Source organism: Dysidea avara, chromosome 11, assembly GCF_963678975.1.
Source record: "Dysidea avara chromosome 11, odDysAvar1.4, whole genome shotgun sequence".
In the NCBI taxonomy this organism is placed as follows: Eukaryota; Metazoa; Porifera; class Demospongiae; order Dictyoceratida; family Dysideidae; genus Dysidea; species Dysidea avara.
In genome coordinates, this window is record NC_089282.1 from 9902299 (window position 1) to 9921643 (window position 19345).

The window sequence follows — 19345 nt, forward strand, 5'->3', positions numbered from 1 at the left end:
TCCGTGAGCTCACCTTGAAACAGGCATGACAAGTAGCAAGTGCTATCACATCAAGTACAATATTCAGTAAGCACTATTCCAGAGGGTGTAGATCTACCTGTCTATATAGTATTACCTTTTAGTTGATTGCTGACTACAGGAACCAAAGAAGCATGGTACTCCCGATCCTTGCTTCAGGAACAACGATTATTAATCTAATTAATTAAACAGGGCGTGCGCTTTGCTTACAATTTGCCAAGTTTTATTTCGCCAACAGTGATATTTAGCTTGATTCACCAAATTTTTCCTCCTCCAAACTTTCCCTCCATATATGATATGGTTGAAATTATCAGCATAATTGGTGCAAGCCTATGGTTTACCATTATATCGTATATGGCTGGGAGAGATAATTAAAAGTTTATCAAGATACCTAAATCACATTGTAAATAAGATAACAAATTTGCTTATCAAGATAAAATATAAATCTTTGTAAATAACTTGTGTAAAGGTGTCACACTAGTTGAGAATGATAAAACTTCTGACTTCACAACCACCATGTGACTTTGTCAAATTGTCATTGTATGATGTCACATTATTATTGAGATAAAATTTATTATTCTAATTTATTTCTAAAGGACAGTATGTACACCCATACCAGTGCATACCATGGCCATTACAATGTGCTGTTTTCCTAGGCCTTAATGCCTGGAACAATCCTTTGTTGCATAATTCACACGTCATGGTTATGATGTCTGACTGATGTACTCTTGGTCATAGGGCTATGGATGTATCATGACCAATCTCCTCTGATACCATACAGTATTTTTTGAATTGATCAACAGTAATGTATTGAAAATCAATCTTACAATAAAGTGTGTAGGACAGGATGTATTTGTTATTTCAGATCATTTTACTGTTGGGCTATTCACTTCATTTGTACATTAAGACCTTTGAAAAAGTCACGTTTACTAATTTTGGGGAGATCAGTATCACAATGACCACAGAGATGGCACAATCTTAAAAAATGATTATGTCAGCTACATGTAGCTATCGAAACTGTGTTTACACAAAATAAAACTCTTGACTGCCATCATTCACTCACTGTGGACATTTTCTTTACTACTTCCTATAGGATGTATATCAGTATAATCTGGGGCAGAGGTACCAGTGTTAGTCCAGATTGCAGCTTAAAATACTTTATATTGCATGCAAAATTTAAATGTTGACAGTATTCTGAAGTCAACTTAATACACAATGTATACTATTATATTCATTGGTTCTTTTACTCTAAAACTATAATGTAGATTGCAATAACTTGTCAAACTATAGATGCTTCAAGACTGTTTTCTTCGTCAAATGAATCCTCAATTGATGCTTGCCATTGACGTTGACGTTGTGTCCCATGCTGAAACATAGAATCATCTTGAGTATAGTCAATTACAGGTGGAGGTGAACTTGGGGTGTCAGGTGGTAGAGGTGGTGGTGATTCATACACTTCAGAAAATGTAAAGCCATCACTGTCATTTTCATTTAGCTGCAAATTGAATGATACAGAAACAATATACTGTACAAGTCATGCTACAAACAAACAACAATCTTTACCTGACTGCCTATTATTTCTACAACAATACTTGGGAAAACACCTGTTCTTCCCATGTATTCCCCTTCCCACCATCCATCATCAATTCCATTGTCATCTTTCCGGATCAACTTTATTTCAGCTCCTTCTGGAAATGAGAGTTCTTCCTCTGCAACAGCTGAATACTCATATAAAGCCTTCAACATCATACCTAAGTAAAAGGTGGCAATCTTACAGGGGGTGCATTATTTTACAAGCAAATTTTAAAGTGGTTATTAACATGTAATACCGATATTATTAATGCATTCACTATAGCTTTCCCCACACCCAGGCAACCAGCACACTGGCCTTTAACACAGACAGTATTACACAGCATGTTTGAAACAATAGTTACAATACCACAAGTACAATTTAGATGTTTAATGGCAAAAAAAAAACAACCTAAGGAGTCATTGCGTACTGGAATGAAATACTTTGAAGTGAGTTGGAAGCAGACACTGCAACAATAATATCACTCACTATTATTATTAGTAGTAGCTCCTGGTTGCAAGTGATGTGGAGTTGATGGCCGACTTTCTTCCATAGCAGAAACATAACTCTGAGGAAAATATCCTTCTTTTCCATATTTGTTTCGACCCTATAATAAAAACAGCCAATAATTCATTATGAAAGAAATTATATAGAAAGGATCAAAAACTAGCATCAAAATTAATTTCTGTAATTGTATTTTGGAGGTTCCAAATACATTTCATTAACATACTGTAACAGTCTAGCTTTAAAGTCCTGAATATAGTAAATTGTATTTTTTTTACTAAGGCTTTACAGCAGAAGGTCTGGTCCTACAACCTGGTTACATGTACATGTATGTTGCATAAAAGAGAAAATTACATGACTGGACCTGATCTGATGTTTACATCCTCACAATTAATTTTCATCTTCCCCACCACTATGTTCCATGTTCACAGCTTGGTTGTTTTGGTCTTCTTTTGTGATTACAAGCCTCAATGCCAGCCTATGGTTGGCTTGGAGACTTTTTTTTCCCTCAAAAAAAATTTTAAATCAGCACCAGCACACGACCGCAGCTGGCCACAGGCTAGCTAGCTATGAATACATGCAATTTTTGTGTTTGAAAAAAAAAATTTATGCTAGATAGCAATACTATTTGGGTGTACCTGATACATGGTGTACCCAGCATGGAAGTTAAAAGCAATTACAAATCCATAGAAGCACATTGTTTCCTGTGTACAAGAAAAGGCAATTTTAAAGATTTCCTGAGATACCATAAGCCACAAGCTTCAACAAGAGTCTTGAGTGGACGCATACCACAGTGGATGGTAACAATCCTTGGTGATGTTTGTCAGTCATGGCCAACCTTGACTCTAGTCTTTGCAAATCACCACGGTTACCCCCCTTATACAGGAGTCTGATGACTGTTATTTTAATTTTATACTTTTACTCATAATATAGTAGTGGGAGTTACTATATTATGAACTCTTGCTTTTACTGTATTGTAAATTTGAAACTGAAAAAAGAAGGGGTTATTTGTCTGGTTCCATATGTAATAAAAAAAAGACAAGAAAATTTACGAGGACCACCGGGCCAACGTACATGATACCAGCTGTGGTATCACTACTAGCTTCCCAGCTCTCTTACTTTCCTGATTCAATAGGCTGAGTGAAGCCTAGGATAAACCCGATCCTAACCCTAATGCTAATCTGGTGAGTCTGAGGTGAACTAGGGTTGGCCTGGCCTTGCCGGAGTGCTCGCTTTGCTTGCTCCAACCCTAGCTTGCTTCAAAGAGTTACCTTCATACAACTAGTATGCTTGATACTAGAGTAGAGTTGTGATGGGTGAGTGTCGGACATATAGCCTGTATAAGTTGGCATCCGGAACAGGATGATAATGTAGCTATTACAGTATGTTGACTTGTTACACCCGTGTTATGTATAGCTGCACTCTATCTACAAACATGCATCCAATTGGCTTGCCCATGCCTTCCCTGTTCCTATTAAATGTGACACTAAATAATTTTCTGACAGTCCATATGCTGTGAGGCAATATGAGGTTACTATTAGCAAAAAAGTAGAAAAGTATGCATCTTAAAGTATACATACTACAAGTGGGATTGGAACCCACAACCAATGCCATATTATAGTAACTACAACAAAATTCAGGGCTGTCGACATCTGTCCTGTGGTTTGCAATAGAATGCTGTCTCCAACGTGCTGTAGCAGACACACTTAGAAGATCGCAATAAGCTTTGTGAGGTACAGATGATGAGTGTTTGATTTTGCACGTGCACAGATTGGTAAGTATTGTCAGTGTTACAATGGTATATCAAAGATCTTCTATGTGCATTGCGGGGGCGGATCTAGGATTTCAGAGGGATGGGTGTGATGGCGGATCCAGGATTGGGCATTTGGGGCAACCCCCCCCCCCCCCCCCCCCTTCACAATGTGGAGGAGCCAGCAATACTTAATTCTAATTAAAAATTAAATTACTAAACTTTGTGTCAGGCCATGAAACTCATGAAAATAGGCACATTTTACTAGCATTTATTACACATTTGCCTGAAACTAAAGCAAACCAAAGTTTAGCTAGCTCTGAAACAGCCACCCAGCACCTTCATGCAGACTAAGCGCCTCTAAAAATAATTATCGTGTAGCTGTTCTTAAGACATTCAGAGCCTTTACAACAGCCTTCAAGACTTCACATCCATCTGCAAAGGTCAAAATGGCAAAAAATCAACAGTGAGATACTACTAGAGGTGATTATTTGCTGCTTCAAAAATGCAGCAACTAACAAGATAATCTGGCTCTCCCCAACCACCTACAACTTAGCCTGTTTGTGCCCCTCCTCTTGCCAACTCCTGGATCCGCCCCTGGGGTGCTAACATAATGGTTGGCTGACTAAAAAAGCGACAACTGGTTAATATAACTAGCTTCACACACTCAGCATGCAGAGCACGCTCTATCTAGGGGGGTCTGGGGGAATGGCCCCACAGTTTTTTTTTGCAAATTTAGCCTATTCAGTATAAAATTTGGCAATATTTTTGACTGAAAAATGATGCCACTTTGTTTAAGTGATTCACAATGCTTTCACAATGCTTGTAAAGCATTGTGAGTCACCTAAGTCTAATAATGATGAAATGACAGCATTATTCCAGAACAGTTGTAATACTACTAGCTGTCATTTATGGGCACGGCCAGTAACTAAAAATGTATTCTTTACATAAAGAACAGGAAGGAGAAGGATGCAGCTATAAATGATCAATACTTGTCATTAATTTTGTGTTTGAAATACCTTAATTTAGTGGCACATTAAATTTAGAATTTTAGAGTTTGGTTTTTTGCTAATTGATTACATCAAATTTATATGGTAAATTTGTCAATATACAAGATCGCTAAATTTAGCGTATTGCTTGGCTTAAAGTATAGCTATATAGTGTGCTTTACAGTCTTATGGCTCAAACTATAACGTCCAAACAGTAACAATGAAGAGAGGGCTTGAGATGGCAAGTATACACTCACCATGCAGTGTGTAGAGTATGTATACATAGAATTTTCCAGCTTGGGGGGAGAGATCTGAGGTGGTACTTCCTCTGGAAATTTTTGGAATATAGCTATCACAAGATTGAATCTGGAAGCTATTTTTACCAAATACTCTAGTGTACTGAAAGATTGTTAGGTAATTCAAAGGCTGCAGCAAATGTTGCTGTCAGACCTTCAGTGCTGGTCACTGTAAAGTGCTAATAACAATAAATACTTAGGTTTAAAGGAAGAAAATCTATCCCTCCTGGAGGAGACTGAGTGTGGTGCATGACTAGATATTGGGTGGCTACAGTTCAAATCCTAGGTAGGAGGGATTTTTTCCTTTCTTTGGCCTTTATCTGTTTCACCTTACTGTTAGCTACTGTAGTTTTAACTAATCATTTAAAGTCTCCAGTTCTTGTTAGTTTAGGTAATCCAAAGGCTGGCTGCAGTACATGTTGCTGTCAGACCTCCAATGCTAATAATAATTGTGGGGGTACAAGATGGATGAGTTCAGTTGTAAGCAATTTTAGGAAAAACAGAACTATATACAACTTTAAATGCTATTGGATTATTAGGCAATACATAATAGTGGATTGTCAAAGACATACACAGGATTGGACCTTAAGGTCACTGTAGAGATTTAAAATGTACACAAAAATAACTTCAACTTTGTAGCATATATAGCCATAGCCACAGACTGCTCTGTTACTATTTCAATCTGACTTTTCAACTATATGGCCCCATCACCACATTAATTTTTTACAACCACCATATTAATTTTTTACAACCAGAGCCCAAAGTCACTTAAATATACAACTAGTTTTTGGCCACAACCAATGGCGGATCCAGGATGGGGCATTTGGGGCAAATGTGTCCGCCCCACCCCCCCTCCCTCACCTTGTGGAGGGCCATACTTTTGATTAAAATACTAAACTTTATGCCAGGCAAAGATCAGCTTACTTATAAAACTCACAATAAATATGCACATTTTACTAGCATTTATTACAAATTCACCTGAAACTAAAACCAAAGTCAAACTAGCCATGAAATTGTCACCCAGCACCTTCATGCGTACTAAGCGCCTCTAAAAATAATTATCGTGAAGACATTCAAAGCCTTTTAAACAGCTTTAAAGATGTTACAACCATCTGCAAAGGCTAAATGGTAAAAATCAACGGTGAGATATCACTCAGAGGTGTATTATTTGCTGCTTCAAAATGCAGCAACTAGCTAACATAGGATCTGGCTCTCCCTAACCACCTATAACTTGTCTGTTTGTGCCCCTCCCTTTGCCAGGTCCTGCTGCCCCTGACAAATAACCCCTTATAACGTGACAGCGTAAATGCTGTGATATCATCTGACCTTATAAAGTTGGGGTTTGGGAGTGCAAACCCTGTATGACATTAATTTTTATTAGCTTCAATTGATGTTAGATTCAGATAAGTGCAGCATGGAACTTTGGTACTGATAAAGCAAAAACAAACAGTTCTCAGATACTACAGCCTTGTTAACTGTATACATACTAAGAAATTAACTGTTTTTCTTAAGCATGTTAACCCAAGCATCTATCTAGCAACAACTGAAAATACCCATTATAACATTAAACCACAGAAGTTGTTCTCAGAAAGTGGTTAGTATATGGCAGGATGTTTTGAGCAATGGTAAGATAGCAGTGCACAGGTCAAAAAAACACACTGGCAACTTCTTGAAAAAAACATTATGATGGATGTTCTATTAGAGTAGTTGATTGCTCTATTAGAGTATTTCGATTTTTAGCAGCTTTTAGGTTAAGTCTCACACCAAAAATATAACTTGAACACTTCTTGGTAATTCTAAGTAAAGATTAGCCCTTCTCCCTTCTCTTTCTATCTTTTCATTACCCATGCATACATATAAGATGCAATTGTATCTATACTGCAACTTCTAGAACTTCCTAGCTTGCACATGGTAAAAGTTTGGAGGGGGGGGAATCTGTGCTTTATTATTAGAGTACTACAGAATATTAAAAAAGAAGTGGCCAAGTACAATCAGCGCAAGCATGCAACAGACAAGTGTGTATTTTACAGCTAAGCTTATTTTACGGAATCTAATAAAATGTCGTTTTCACATATCCATAGCTAGATACTGGTGATTAACCATTTTTGCTGAGGAAACTTCCTCAGCGTATGGCACCACTCATCGTATGGCACCAGCTACAAACAAGTCACCCTGTAGAGCATTCAGCCTTGTAAAATCACCCTATAGATCTCAGATATATAATTTAGACAACTACATGTAGTTACCACTATAAAGGATTGAAGTTACGTTACTTTGATAGAGCTGTACCGATAATCGGATCGGCCAAATATCGGCCACCGATATGGCATTTTTTTACCAATATCGGTATCGGTACAGAACAGTAGGAGGACCGATATCGCTACCAATATTTAAACAGCAGCAATAGTTTATACATAAATGGATTATATATTGGTTTTCTACGTTATCCATGTGGCTGCTTAGTGGCAGTGGCTTATTGTTCACTGTACAGCAAGTGCTACACTACGAGAAGCCATACAAATTCACACAATTCAATTGTTTGTTTTGCTGGAAATTAAAGCTTATCAGTCTTAAATGAAGCAGTTATATAGTACCTTTGTAATATAAAAGAACAGTTACAGGATAACCAAGGAAACCTACCGTACCAGCCTTCGTACAAGCCAATAAAACGCAGAGTAATGCAGAAATATCCGTTTAAGACTTCATGGGAGTGTGCATAAAAATGTTTGTGGGTCCTAATTGTCTGGATTGCACAATAGAAACCCAAGCCACTATCACCACAGGCATAGAGTGAGCAATGAATATATCCGCATGTTGTTGTAGAGTGGGTAAATGTACACTTTTGCATAGATTATCTATGACTTGTTTGAAATGTAAATATTGGATCGACTATCGGTTATTGGCTTCTTTTGGTGGTATCCATATCGGATATCGGTACATGCCAAAAACCCATATCGGTACAGCTCTATACTCTGATAGAACACACGGGACAAACAGACACATGAATACTGGGTGCCAAGAAGTGCGGCTTAGAGCAGACCAGCTTACAAAAAAGTCAACAAATAAGTGCGAATTTTAAGTTCGATAGAAAAACTAGTGAAACAAGCTTAAGGGAGGTTGAAGATAGTGGACATTTAATCCCTTGTTCAGTCTTCACCTTTACTCCCTTATTCAGCCATGGCTAAATCCTGAAGTAGGGTAAATGTCCACTAGTATATCTTCAGACACGCATGACCTTCCTTGTTTCACTACCTTTTTTTCTATGATCCCTAATAGAGTATATACAGTACGTTCAATGAAAAATAATCAATTTACATTGATTAGCGGCATGCCCAAGAAGAACGACTATCGCAAACCCCATACAAAAGTACGGGTAGCAAATGTAGCTCAAGCTATACCTCGCCACTAACACTACAGACTCGGCTCTTCTTACCAGCTACTATTCTATATAGGTAGAGGAATCTGGAAGAAATACTGGTATTTCTGAGATTTGCATTTTTCTACCTACATTTATTGCAGTTGTTCACCGTCGTGACATATTTAAACGTAACAAAATGTGTTAAAATATCACGTGATTTTAGAATGTTTTCAGCAGTGCATATACTCTATCGAACTTAAAACTCCAAATTAAGTTTTTTACACCTGTTAGTAAGTTACACTGTAGCAAGTAACAAATTCTATTAATAAAAATTGCCAACCTATTGGAAGCAACTGGTACTTTGCGAGATCAATGTCTGTTTTTTTTTGCAAAACAGCGCATCCCTAATATACATAACTTAATCATTAACTATACTTTAATTTGTTCCCCAACACTCTAGCTCCCTTATCTTCCCTCAAGTGTGTGTTATGTGGACTGTATAGGGATGAGAAAGTGTATGTAGCATCTTGAAACATTGCAAGCAGTTTTTCTGTTGGATTTGAGTGTTTACAGACTTGAAGACTATCTACCCTGCAAAATAACAAAAATAGTTGCATAGCTCACTTTACACCAGCCATCACCATCATCCCATTCAGTGACTTCTAATTTTTCGCTTGTGGTTATATCCAGCTCATCAGCAGCTCTTGCCTATTGATTAATAAAACACATTGAAGTTTGCAACCAATAATTAAGTATTGTGCAGCAACTTTACAGCAAATAAATTTACAAGTGCTTAATTAATTGGTCACAACTCATAACTGCATTGAGCTGAACCCACAAAAACATTTAATAACTCATGGATGCAATTACACATCTTCTTGAAATTTGGCTAGTTAATGAATTTTGTAGTACTGCTTGACCTGCTAAAACCATTTCAAATTTTTTTTCATTCAAATTAATGACACAATTATTTGTGACTAACCAAAATATTACCTATGGAGAAGTCATAAAAGCTCACAGTACAACCCTTTCTCAAACTCATAATGGAGCCAAACTGCACATGTCTACTTTTGACACCTTTACTGTCATCACTAATCATGTCTTGTCTTGAATATTAGAGGCACATACGTACAGCTAACTGTGGTCTATTATTTTAAATCTATTTAAGCACAAGTATTATTGTATTGTATTGTATTAATGCTTTACAGTGACCAGCACTGAAGGTCTGCAGCAACATGTGCTGCAGCCTTAGGATTACCTAACCTAATTTCAAGGACTTAGACTTAGTGACTTATAGCTGAAAAGGTGTAACAGAAGTGCTGAAGGTCTGTAGGACACCTGGTCCTACAGCCTGTCTAAAGATGTTTAATGATATAACTTTGGTTTGAACTTTTATTACAGTTACCATATTTATTGCAAATATGTGTAACCTTACCTTCCTGTTTGAAAGTGTGCACAATGAGAAGCAATTCTTTCTAAAATGTAACACTGCCCACTTGCTGCTATTTGCAAACATTATAAACCAAAGAGCCGGCAAAGCAGAGTAAATGTGCAGACAACTGAAAGACTATAGGTGATTTCTATGTTACATAACATAATTGCATTGTGTAAAATTATTATTGTGTGCTATTTTACAAGAAGGCTATAGAGAAGACAGACAGATGCATTAGTAGTGTTAACAGTGCACAGTGCTTGAAACATTGCTAACAGTAAGCAAATTATTTTCAATAACGAACTGCACTTAGGTTTTAGTGCAGTTTTTGTGATCAAAGTAAAAGTTTTAGTACATGTTTTATGTCGGTGAATAGTTTCAATTTCTAAAACACCTTTTGTGGTTAGGTCTGATGATAAAAAGCAAGAAAACAACAACAAAAAAACTTGAGTCCAGCAGTCCAGTCCAGTAATCCAGTCCAGTAGTCCAGTCCGGTGAATGGATACACCCTTTCTCTTGGACGCCTTTCTCTTTTGGTTGCTTTTAAGGATTCAGCTGAACTTGTACATACTGCTATGCTGGCTCAGTCTGTTCACCATGAACAGGCAAATCTATCAAGACTATAGATACTATGGACTCTTGTATACATATATGTAACACTTTGACACCTCAGATCAAAGGAATTCCAGAGGATACATTTTACCTCTTTAGAGGGAGACATATAAAAGTACACCGGTGTACATTGAAATGTATCCTAGGAAAGTGGTTGTACTTCTAGAAGAGCAAGCCACTTTTCAAAGCAAGCATGGCCTTAATGTGGATGAAGTAGTGGTACTGCCCTCTGTCTATTTTATACAAGCTCAGACCAAAATCAATTGTGGGAATAATGGTGGACCGATACCAGTATCGGTATCAATGCAGATACCAGTGGTATCACTATCGGATCAGTATCAGTAATACAAGGTACAGATACCACCAGAAGACACTCACCACTTTTATTAAACCATCTCTAGCTAAGTTTCCAGTAGCAAATAACTTAGTTGGGCTAACAAACTAGTAAAACAAAGCCATTGTTACTCTTGTCCAAGTATTGTTACAATTGCTCCATGTGTATTCTAATATATTAGAGCATGTGAATTCTTTGTTGTTCCTCAAAGAAACAAGTGTATGACTACTTGGCTTGCTTTTTCATGAAAAGGTTTGGTTGCAAGGCTGTAGCACTGTAGAATAACCATCCGCCCACGCAATTAATTACCTAATCAATAAGCTTACAAGAAAACTACCTTAAATCAAGCAATTTAGTATCCACAATGATGTTTATCATGTTTAGCTGTTTATACAATGGATAGTTTGAAACTTGATTAAACTGAGATCAATCAAACTGCACAATAATGTAATAGCTATCTAACATTGAAATTTCCATAATAAACTTGTCTAGGTTTCAACGGTATCGGAAGTATCGGTAAAAAGTGGTATCGATCCACCTCTATGTGGGAATAAATTAATGATTATATATCACAAATTGAAGTGTTGCCATAAGAAGCGCTCAAATGAAGGCATTTCAGTGTTCTACAAGTTGGGAGATGCTACTTAAAGGTGAGAACTAGTCTTACAGTGCATCCACAAGCATTTTGGCTACATTTTTGAATGCAGACATGCCCACATTACTGACAACATGAGTTATAATGAAGCTAGGGTCTTTAGTATATGTTGTGATTCAACGCAAAAGGATTAAAACACTTGTAAATTCCACAAAATTTGTCCTACTCGACTTTTCCGTGATATCCGTAGGCAATCGTAGCTACTACATTACTTGCTGCCTAACCATAATGAAATCTTTCAGGCATGCTTATAAAACGAACCTAGTGGTTTACACTCATATTGGCATCAAGGCTATCAGCCTGAACGGAAGTGTTACATATTAGCTGTAACATGGGCACTCGTGATTTGCCTGTTATGTATGCCCGCAGCTGTCAGACTTTGAGCATACATATCAGGCAAATCACTTGTGCCCATGTTACAACTATAACATATATATAGATAACAGAGATGGACATAAAATAATAAAGTGCTACCGCAAACATGACGGTTTTCACAATTAGCACAACACAAGTGCTTGGTTTTCAAAAAGTACATACAATGGTTCACTATTCTTTGTTTGTGGATCTCTTTTCTCCTTTTCTACAAATTTTGAATACTTTGTGTATGCAGTAGCAAGACTTACATTGATTAAAAGCTGCAATGCTTTAATACATTCTCTACAAAGTGGTAAAATTTTAACAATTTGTGTTCAATTGTACCAATGCTTTGTAGCTCAGCACATTCAGTTCAGCAGCTCTACTACAGTAAGTATGTAAAACGATTATAGATCTAAAACTGACACCAACTCTCTACACTCAATCTAAAGAAGCTCTTATACATCCAACTACAGTAGATATTACTTTTCAACCAATGTACTTTAAAAAACTTCTGTGACAAACACGTAAATCAGCCATCTGTCAAGTATCAGTAATTTGTCATGCTAGTAGAACATGTGCTATGATGATTCTTAGCTACAAATTTATCACCTTATAGTCATATAATGCCACACAAAATTTCGGTGATAGAGAGCTGGTAACAGAGGCCATACTCAATTGATCAAATCTGTCATCTTTAGAAATGTCCAACAGCTCAGGATCAAGTGAAGCATCAGATTCTAACAGTTTACCTGCAACAAAGAACAAGTATTGTATGCAATAATTAATAATTTTACACCAAAGAATTCCTGCCTTGTACTAGCTAGTCCATGAAACATTACTTGAGGAGTGTTAGTGCCTTTATAGTTACAGAGCACATGCATGTACAAACAATCATGAACCTACTAAAAATGCAGCAGTTTTCTTTAAGCAGCAAATGATGGTACACGACTATAGTAGTCAGTTTTGTGAAACAATGGTACAGGTGTATGGCCTTGTTTATTGCACTACTAATGTTTGACACACTGAACAATTCCTTGTTTACTCATAACACTTTAGTGCGTAAATGTATTAATTGGTTTCTCATGCATTTGTTTTGTAAATAATAATATAAAAGTACACAAAAATATCTGGAATTTCAACTAGAGTAGGGACCGTAGCACATTGATAAAAGTACTGAAACAAGCTGGAGTAGTGCACAATATTAAATAACAGTAAAACTGTAAGAAGTGTTATATCCCTACTGTACTCAAGATACCATAACGGAAAAGACAGTAGGAATATAATACTTTTATTGTTTTACTGTGATTTAATATCGAGCACTACTCCAACTTATTTCAGTACTTTTTATCGATGTGCTACTCTAGTTGAAATTCCAATTTTTTTTGGCGTACTCGTTTGTTAACTTTTTTTGTAAATAATTATTATGACTGGTGAACCCATGCATACCGCATCTGAAATGGCGCCGTGCACCCTAGCCATATCAATTATCGTCTGAAAAGTGAAGTATCCGTTGTCAGCTATGTTCAACCCATTACACGCCATTTTGAATTATACTTCGAAAAGCACCTCTGCAATTCACACATACTGAAAGAAATAGTGCCACACGCCCAAGTTATATCAACTATCATCTGAAAAGTGAAGTATCCATTACGCTTCGTTGTCATCTATGTTCAACCCGTTACACAGCAGTACGAATTAAGAACTGTTCAAAAAGCACCTCTGCAATCAAAATAGCCACTATGAAAAATACAAACAATTTCCATTACGAAAGGAAGCCATCACATGCTACCATCAAATTGACACCTTTCACTGTCAGCAAAGATGAATGGGACACAAAGAAGGACATAGGTAAGTCCATGAAGAATGCTTTGTACATACTGCGGTATGCCAAAAGGCACCTCCTGGGCTGAAGTGACATCAAACAGTGAAAAAATCAAGCCCAAAGCCTTAGCCATTGTCGAGTTGCACTTGTCTGAAGGCACCAGTCAGTTACTCAATCGGTAGAAAATTCCGTTAAATATTACTTAAAATTCCATAGCAACTTGTTGAAAGCATTTTGGGTCGATCTAAAGGCTTGTTGGGGCTTAGTTTTGCCTAACCAATACTGCCTCATTGTTGTCAGAGAAAATTGAGGCTGGTTTTTGGGTGATGTTATTTCATGGGCCACGCCTACTCATTTGTGGTCCTTACTATACAGTAACTATCATACTGTATGATAATATTGAATTCACCCAATTAAAATCCTAACAACATCTGAAAAGTGATCAGGTGACTAATTGCACTACAGTACAGTGATGTAGTGCATGAAGTGCATAATTGATGCACAAAAAATATTTAAACAACCTCGCCACTATTATTAACTCTTGTTATAGAACTTTGCGTGGACGAGATCAAAGGGAAAGTGTACTTTAAATTTCATAAAGTACACTCTCAGCCGGCCAACTGTTTCATCGACCACAAAGAGTGCTTTATTGCACTGCAAAGAGTGCTTTATTCACAATAAAGCACTCTTTGCGGTGCAATAAAGCACTCTTTGTGGGCAATAAAGCACAGTTGCCCATGTGCCTTAGTGTAGCCTACGGGGCTCGCGCCAGTACGACTAATCACCCAAGCCGGTGAAGGCTGATAGCCTCGCCGCGCTGAGTGATCAATCACCCCAGCCAATACGAGTTTTACCACTGGATTACTTTTATAGACATACCTAAATGCTTCGATGATGGGTGGGAGAAGGTAACGTTGCTGTTACGTTTGTTAATGTAAACGGACAACTCCTGGAGATATCACAGAAATACTTCACCATGTGACTCACAATAGAATCGATTGTGGGTTGCAAACAAAACCTGCCAAAAGACGCAATGAACGTCTACATGCCAAACTATGGTGAAATACGCGTGAGTTACTTTGTTAAACTAGTTTGTGTGTGTTCAGGCTACTAATAGTTCGTGCAACGCTTGTTAATTACGAGTCCTAGTGTATGGTGAAGCTACACGACTAGAAAGTTCCATAAATCATTTAAAGCATAGCCTTGCTCGTGCTATATGAAAAATAAAGTACTCGGCGCTTGGCCTCGTACTTTATTTTTCATATAGTACTCGCGGCTATGCTTTAACATATACTTAAGGTGCTAGCAAAGTCAAAAAATGCTCAATAGTATATATTCGTAACTAGGCAATTGTGATCATCATCATGTAATGATTGTGTAATTCCTTAAAACATGTCTAGGCAGGGAACCCAAAATAACTTTTTGTGGCATTAGACATCAATGCTACACATACACAGAGTATACGTTTTGTGACCAGCTGAGCAAAATTAAACCTGTTGTTTTCATGAAATTCTATTTTGTCATAAAATATACTGGGTAATTGCATGTGACATATAAAAATTATGTTTAATTGCTTTAATAAACAGTGAAACAAAATCAAACCAATATTATTATTTAGATCACTGGATTTGCCTGTTTATGGAGAATAAGAAAATCTTCATACAGTAAAAGGACACATGTGAGGTGAGTTATGGGTGCTAATTTATGATATGATATATCTTTGTTGAATGGTCTTCTTCATGCAAACAGGCTTGATGGATTTACTTGTTCACGGTGAACAGTTAGCTTGTTTCAGTTGTGAGTTGCGATTGATTAATTACGCAACTGTAATTTATTTGCCATATAGGTGCTGTACACTACAACTCCAATAACATTTAACATAAAAGGCTGAAACTTTGGCTGCCCACTCCTTTGTCAATAAAATTTGAGGAATGTGTAAAAATGACAGGTTTTTGATCAGCAGGTGACATTTAAGATGATTAACATACATACGTACTTTCTCTTAAACTACTTTTATCCTGACTGTCCTTGGTTTTAGTAGTTTGCAACCACTTGTCCACATCAACTACAGTAGTAGCATTAACATACCGTACATAAGGTACACATGTAGATGCACACAGTTATGATTACATATACAGTACTTTACGGGGTAAACCACTGTTATTATTTAAAGTGCTATGTAATAATCCCCCAGGAGCCTGTGTAAGGTATACCGTATAGCCTAAATATTTCGAGGTTGAGCAATGTTGCTAAAAACACGGATTTGCAAACACTCCCAAAATGTATTAGACTATATGGAGGTTTAAATGTTTCAAGGATAAAATTTTCGCTTTTAACCCCCAAAACCACAGAATCAGCAAAAATTTTCCCCTCTCAAAATATTTAGGCTATACGGTATCTCAGCTGCTTGAATCTTTTGAAATTGAAACACAGCTGTTGGCTACTTGTACCATTGATGTTGTGGAAGGTAAGAAATTGCTACAAAATGTATGAAATTTTGGTATATGTAGCTTCAACTAATGGTGAGCTACAACATCCTAAATACTTAATACACTGGCATTTCTTGACTCTTTAAATAGGCACGTATTTGAATTTTTAATGGATTCACAATTCCATGAAAATATAGAATATAGTATAAGAAATGATGGTATGTGCATGACAAGCCTTGCAGTGAAGGCGTTAATTTCTTTGATATGAATCCATTACAAATTCATACACTGGTATGAATTTCCATGAATACTGTATATTAGTTTCATGTAGAATACAGGAAGTTTGAATCTTTTGAAATAAAATTTTGTTGAACGTAGACCAAGTGGTGACAGTCTAAGTATGTGTCATAACAGCTGAGATACGTACGTAATTCCTCTGTGCTCAACCTACTGATTCTGCAATTTCGTTTTCAAAGAAGCAATTTGAGGTTGACTACCTCTAAATTCAAGTGCCCAATTACCACCATCCTTAAATTAATCAAAAATCAAAATTATATACAATGTTAATTAATTTGTAACATATAGTTATTAATTTAAGTAATGTACTACAACTATATCATCATATAGCTGTAATTCATCAATTACTATGTATTGGTTACTGATCAGACTGTAATCACAAAACAGAGTACTCCTGACATTTGTAATTTGTTTATAATATGAAAAAATTTATATGTAATTCTAAATTATCACTGTAACCACCTTACTACAAAAGCATACTGTTGCAAACAAACATTCTTATACCGCATAATAATAACCCTTAGTTTTCTAATTATGTATACAAAATAGGATAACAAACTTATGAATAAACCACTCATGGATATGATCACTAATTGATACAATTCATGTTTAATGAGAACCACTCAGAAAGCACAATCAATTACTGCATGTAGTACATGTACTACAACTTGATACATAGAAAGTAAAAAATGTACAATTTTTCCTACCTACTGTTCTATACTCCTTGCAAAATACTGGAGTGTACGTATGTACCATACGATATGCATATTCAAGGTAGCTTCATACAAAGATGTTACATTATTCTTGTATACAAAAGAACATTCAGGCATGCATGGCTACACAAACATCTAAGCTCGGATGTCTCATTATTCTAATACAAAACGCAAAGCAATCAACATTGGATGACTTTCTGTAGTAAGTATAGTGAACTATGTATCAAAATTGTTTACTTACTGTATGAATTTCAAATCCTCTGAATAAAGGACTTAAGGTTGTACACTGTGTACTTACGAATACACCATTTTACATAACTATGTGTTTGGACTTAACAGCACATTTTATGCATACCAATATTAGCAAAGTACATATGCACCATTATAATATTTTTCTTACTGTTAGCTTTTCTAAGTAGATCTAGTTTCTTCTCATACATAATAATGGTTACCTGGATTACATGAAAATATTGTATTGAGTACAAAGTAATATAATTAAAGTAACATTTGGTTATTTGTATTTTGAATACTGTGCAACAACTATGACAGGATTGTACATAGGCATGCCAAAAGGCACCTGTTGAGTAAATTGAATTGTCTAACAGTGAAAACATTGAACTTATAGCCTTAGCCGTTGTGGTGAGTGAGTGAGTGAGTGAGTGAGTGAGTGAGTGAATGAGTGAGTGAGTGAGTGAGTGAGTGAGTGAGTGAGTGAGTGAGTGAGTGAGTGAGTGAGTGAGTGAGTGAGTGAGTGAGTGAGTGAGTGAGTGAGTGAGTGAGTGAGTGAGTGAGTGAGTGAGTGAGTGAGTGAGTGGAAAATTACATTAAATAGTATATACAGTTTTTTGACTGCTGTACTGTAATAGGGTAACTGTTCTATAGGATATCAATTCTGTTAAACCTTCACTACAAATGATAACAATTTCTTTTCCTATGGCAAACCAATTACTGGCCATCCTCATGAATCTAGTTTGCTGTTTTAATACATAATGTACTTTTCACTTTCTTATATAATATGGATGGATGTCCTTAATAATATGGATGTCCTTAAGAATAAAAGTACACTACGGATACATACCTCAGCTTGTCTAATCTCTTCTTGGAGTAAATCAGTTTTGTTTTCTGCTTCATGAGTTGCATTTGCTGTTCCAAATTCTGGATTCTGTGTCAAAATTTAAAGTTAACTATAACACTGTCAATTAACAATATAAATGCACACAAGATAGATAGATAGATAGATAGATAGATAGACAGACAGACAGACAGACAGACAGACAGACAGACAGACAGACAGACAGACAGACAGACAGACAGACAGACAGACAGACAGACAGATAGATAGATAGATAGATAGATAGATAGATAGATAGATAATTTCACTATCACAATACATAGCACTATTGATACCATTACTCAGCCTTAGTGTATACTAGTCCTAGTGAAGTCTACAGATATCCAAATTGTGTGCCCTTTGTACACGCACACATGAACGATACATGTACAGTATGGCACTTGGTTGCGAATACCCACCCACATGTTACACAAGCAACAGTCATACTATGCACCTTAAGGTAGGCTGATGAAACAGACTGCAGACCCTTTACTTGCTTAGATTTTTCTGCCACAAAAGTTTTCTGCTCCATGACATCAGTTGCAATCTTACGGGCACCTTTATTTAAATAAATTTCAGCACCATGATCTTTGCTAATTGCACAAATCTATAAAAACACAATTACATATATTTTAAGTAGTGTTATTATTAAAGAACTAATCAAAAACAACTTAAAATACAAGGTACAGTAGTAAAGCTTAATGCAATGCAAGTCTTACTTAGGACAAATTTTATTAAACCACGTACCTGCCCGCCTGGTTTACTGAATTGCTTTCATACAATGTGTGCGTACATACCTATCCATTTATCTTTGTCCGTACTCACCCACATGAGCAAATTCGTTAAATGTGACTGGGCCTGCGAAAATAGGGCATGTGGGCACATGATTTTTGCCTACTTTTTCAAACTTCTATCACTCATAACTTTTTATACCATTATGCACCATTATGCACTGGCTCTAAAACTGAGATATGACCTGTAGTGTGATGGTATGTAGTTTGTACCCACATGCCCTGTTTTCACAGGCCCGGTCACAAATGGTAAAAGCAGCTTGCACGTAAGAAGTAAAAGCGAAATGAAATCTGTATCAAACTCATA

The 19345-nt window shown here is 36.5% G+C and overlaps 1 protein-coding gene and 1 long non-coding RNA gene across 5 annotated transcripts in view; one reads left to right on the forward strand and one right to left on the reverse strand.

Annotated features, from left to right (window-relative positions):
- Positions 1–1201: 1201 nt before the first annotated feature.
- LOC136239421 (F-BAR and double SH3 domains protein 2-like) overlaps positions 1202–19345 on the reverse strand; it is a 155669-nt gene continuing 137525 nt past the window's right edge. For 3 of the 4 annotated variants that reach the window (XM_066030150.1, XM_066030152.1, XM_066030153.1), the window contains 9 exons: positions 18702–18854; positions 18215–18298; positions 17537–17588; positions 15694–15762; positions 12485–12624; positions 9110–9193; positions 2078–2195; positions 1582–1769; positions 1202–1513 (listed from right to left, as the gene is read on the reverse strand). In XM_066030150.1, coding sequence (XP_065886222.1) covers positions 1298–1513; positions 1582–1769; positions 2078–2195; positions 9110–9193; positions 12485–12624; positions 15694–15762; positions 17537–17588; positions 18215–18298; positions 18702–18854 — 1104 coding nt within the window. In that variant the 3' untranslated portion in view covers positions 1202–1297. The remainder of the gene's footprint in view (positions 1514–1581; positions 1770–2077; positions 2196–9109; positions 9194–12484; positions 12625–15693; positions 15763–17536; positions 17589–18214; positions 18299–18701; positions 18855–19345) is intronic. The other variant, XM_066030151.1, reaches the window with a different exon arrangement.
- On the forward strand, positions 15250–16494 carry LOC136239425 (uncharacterized). Its single transcript, XR_010693463.1, has 3 exons — positions 15250–15380; positions 15447–15494; positions 15544–16494. It is a non-coding gene; the product is annotated as an uncharacterized lncRNA (long non-coding RNA).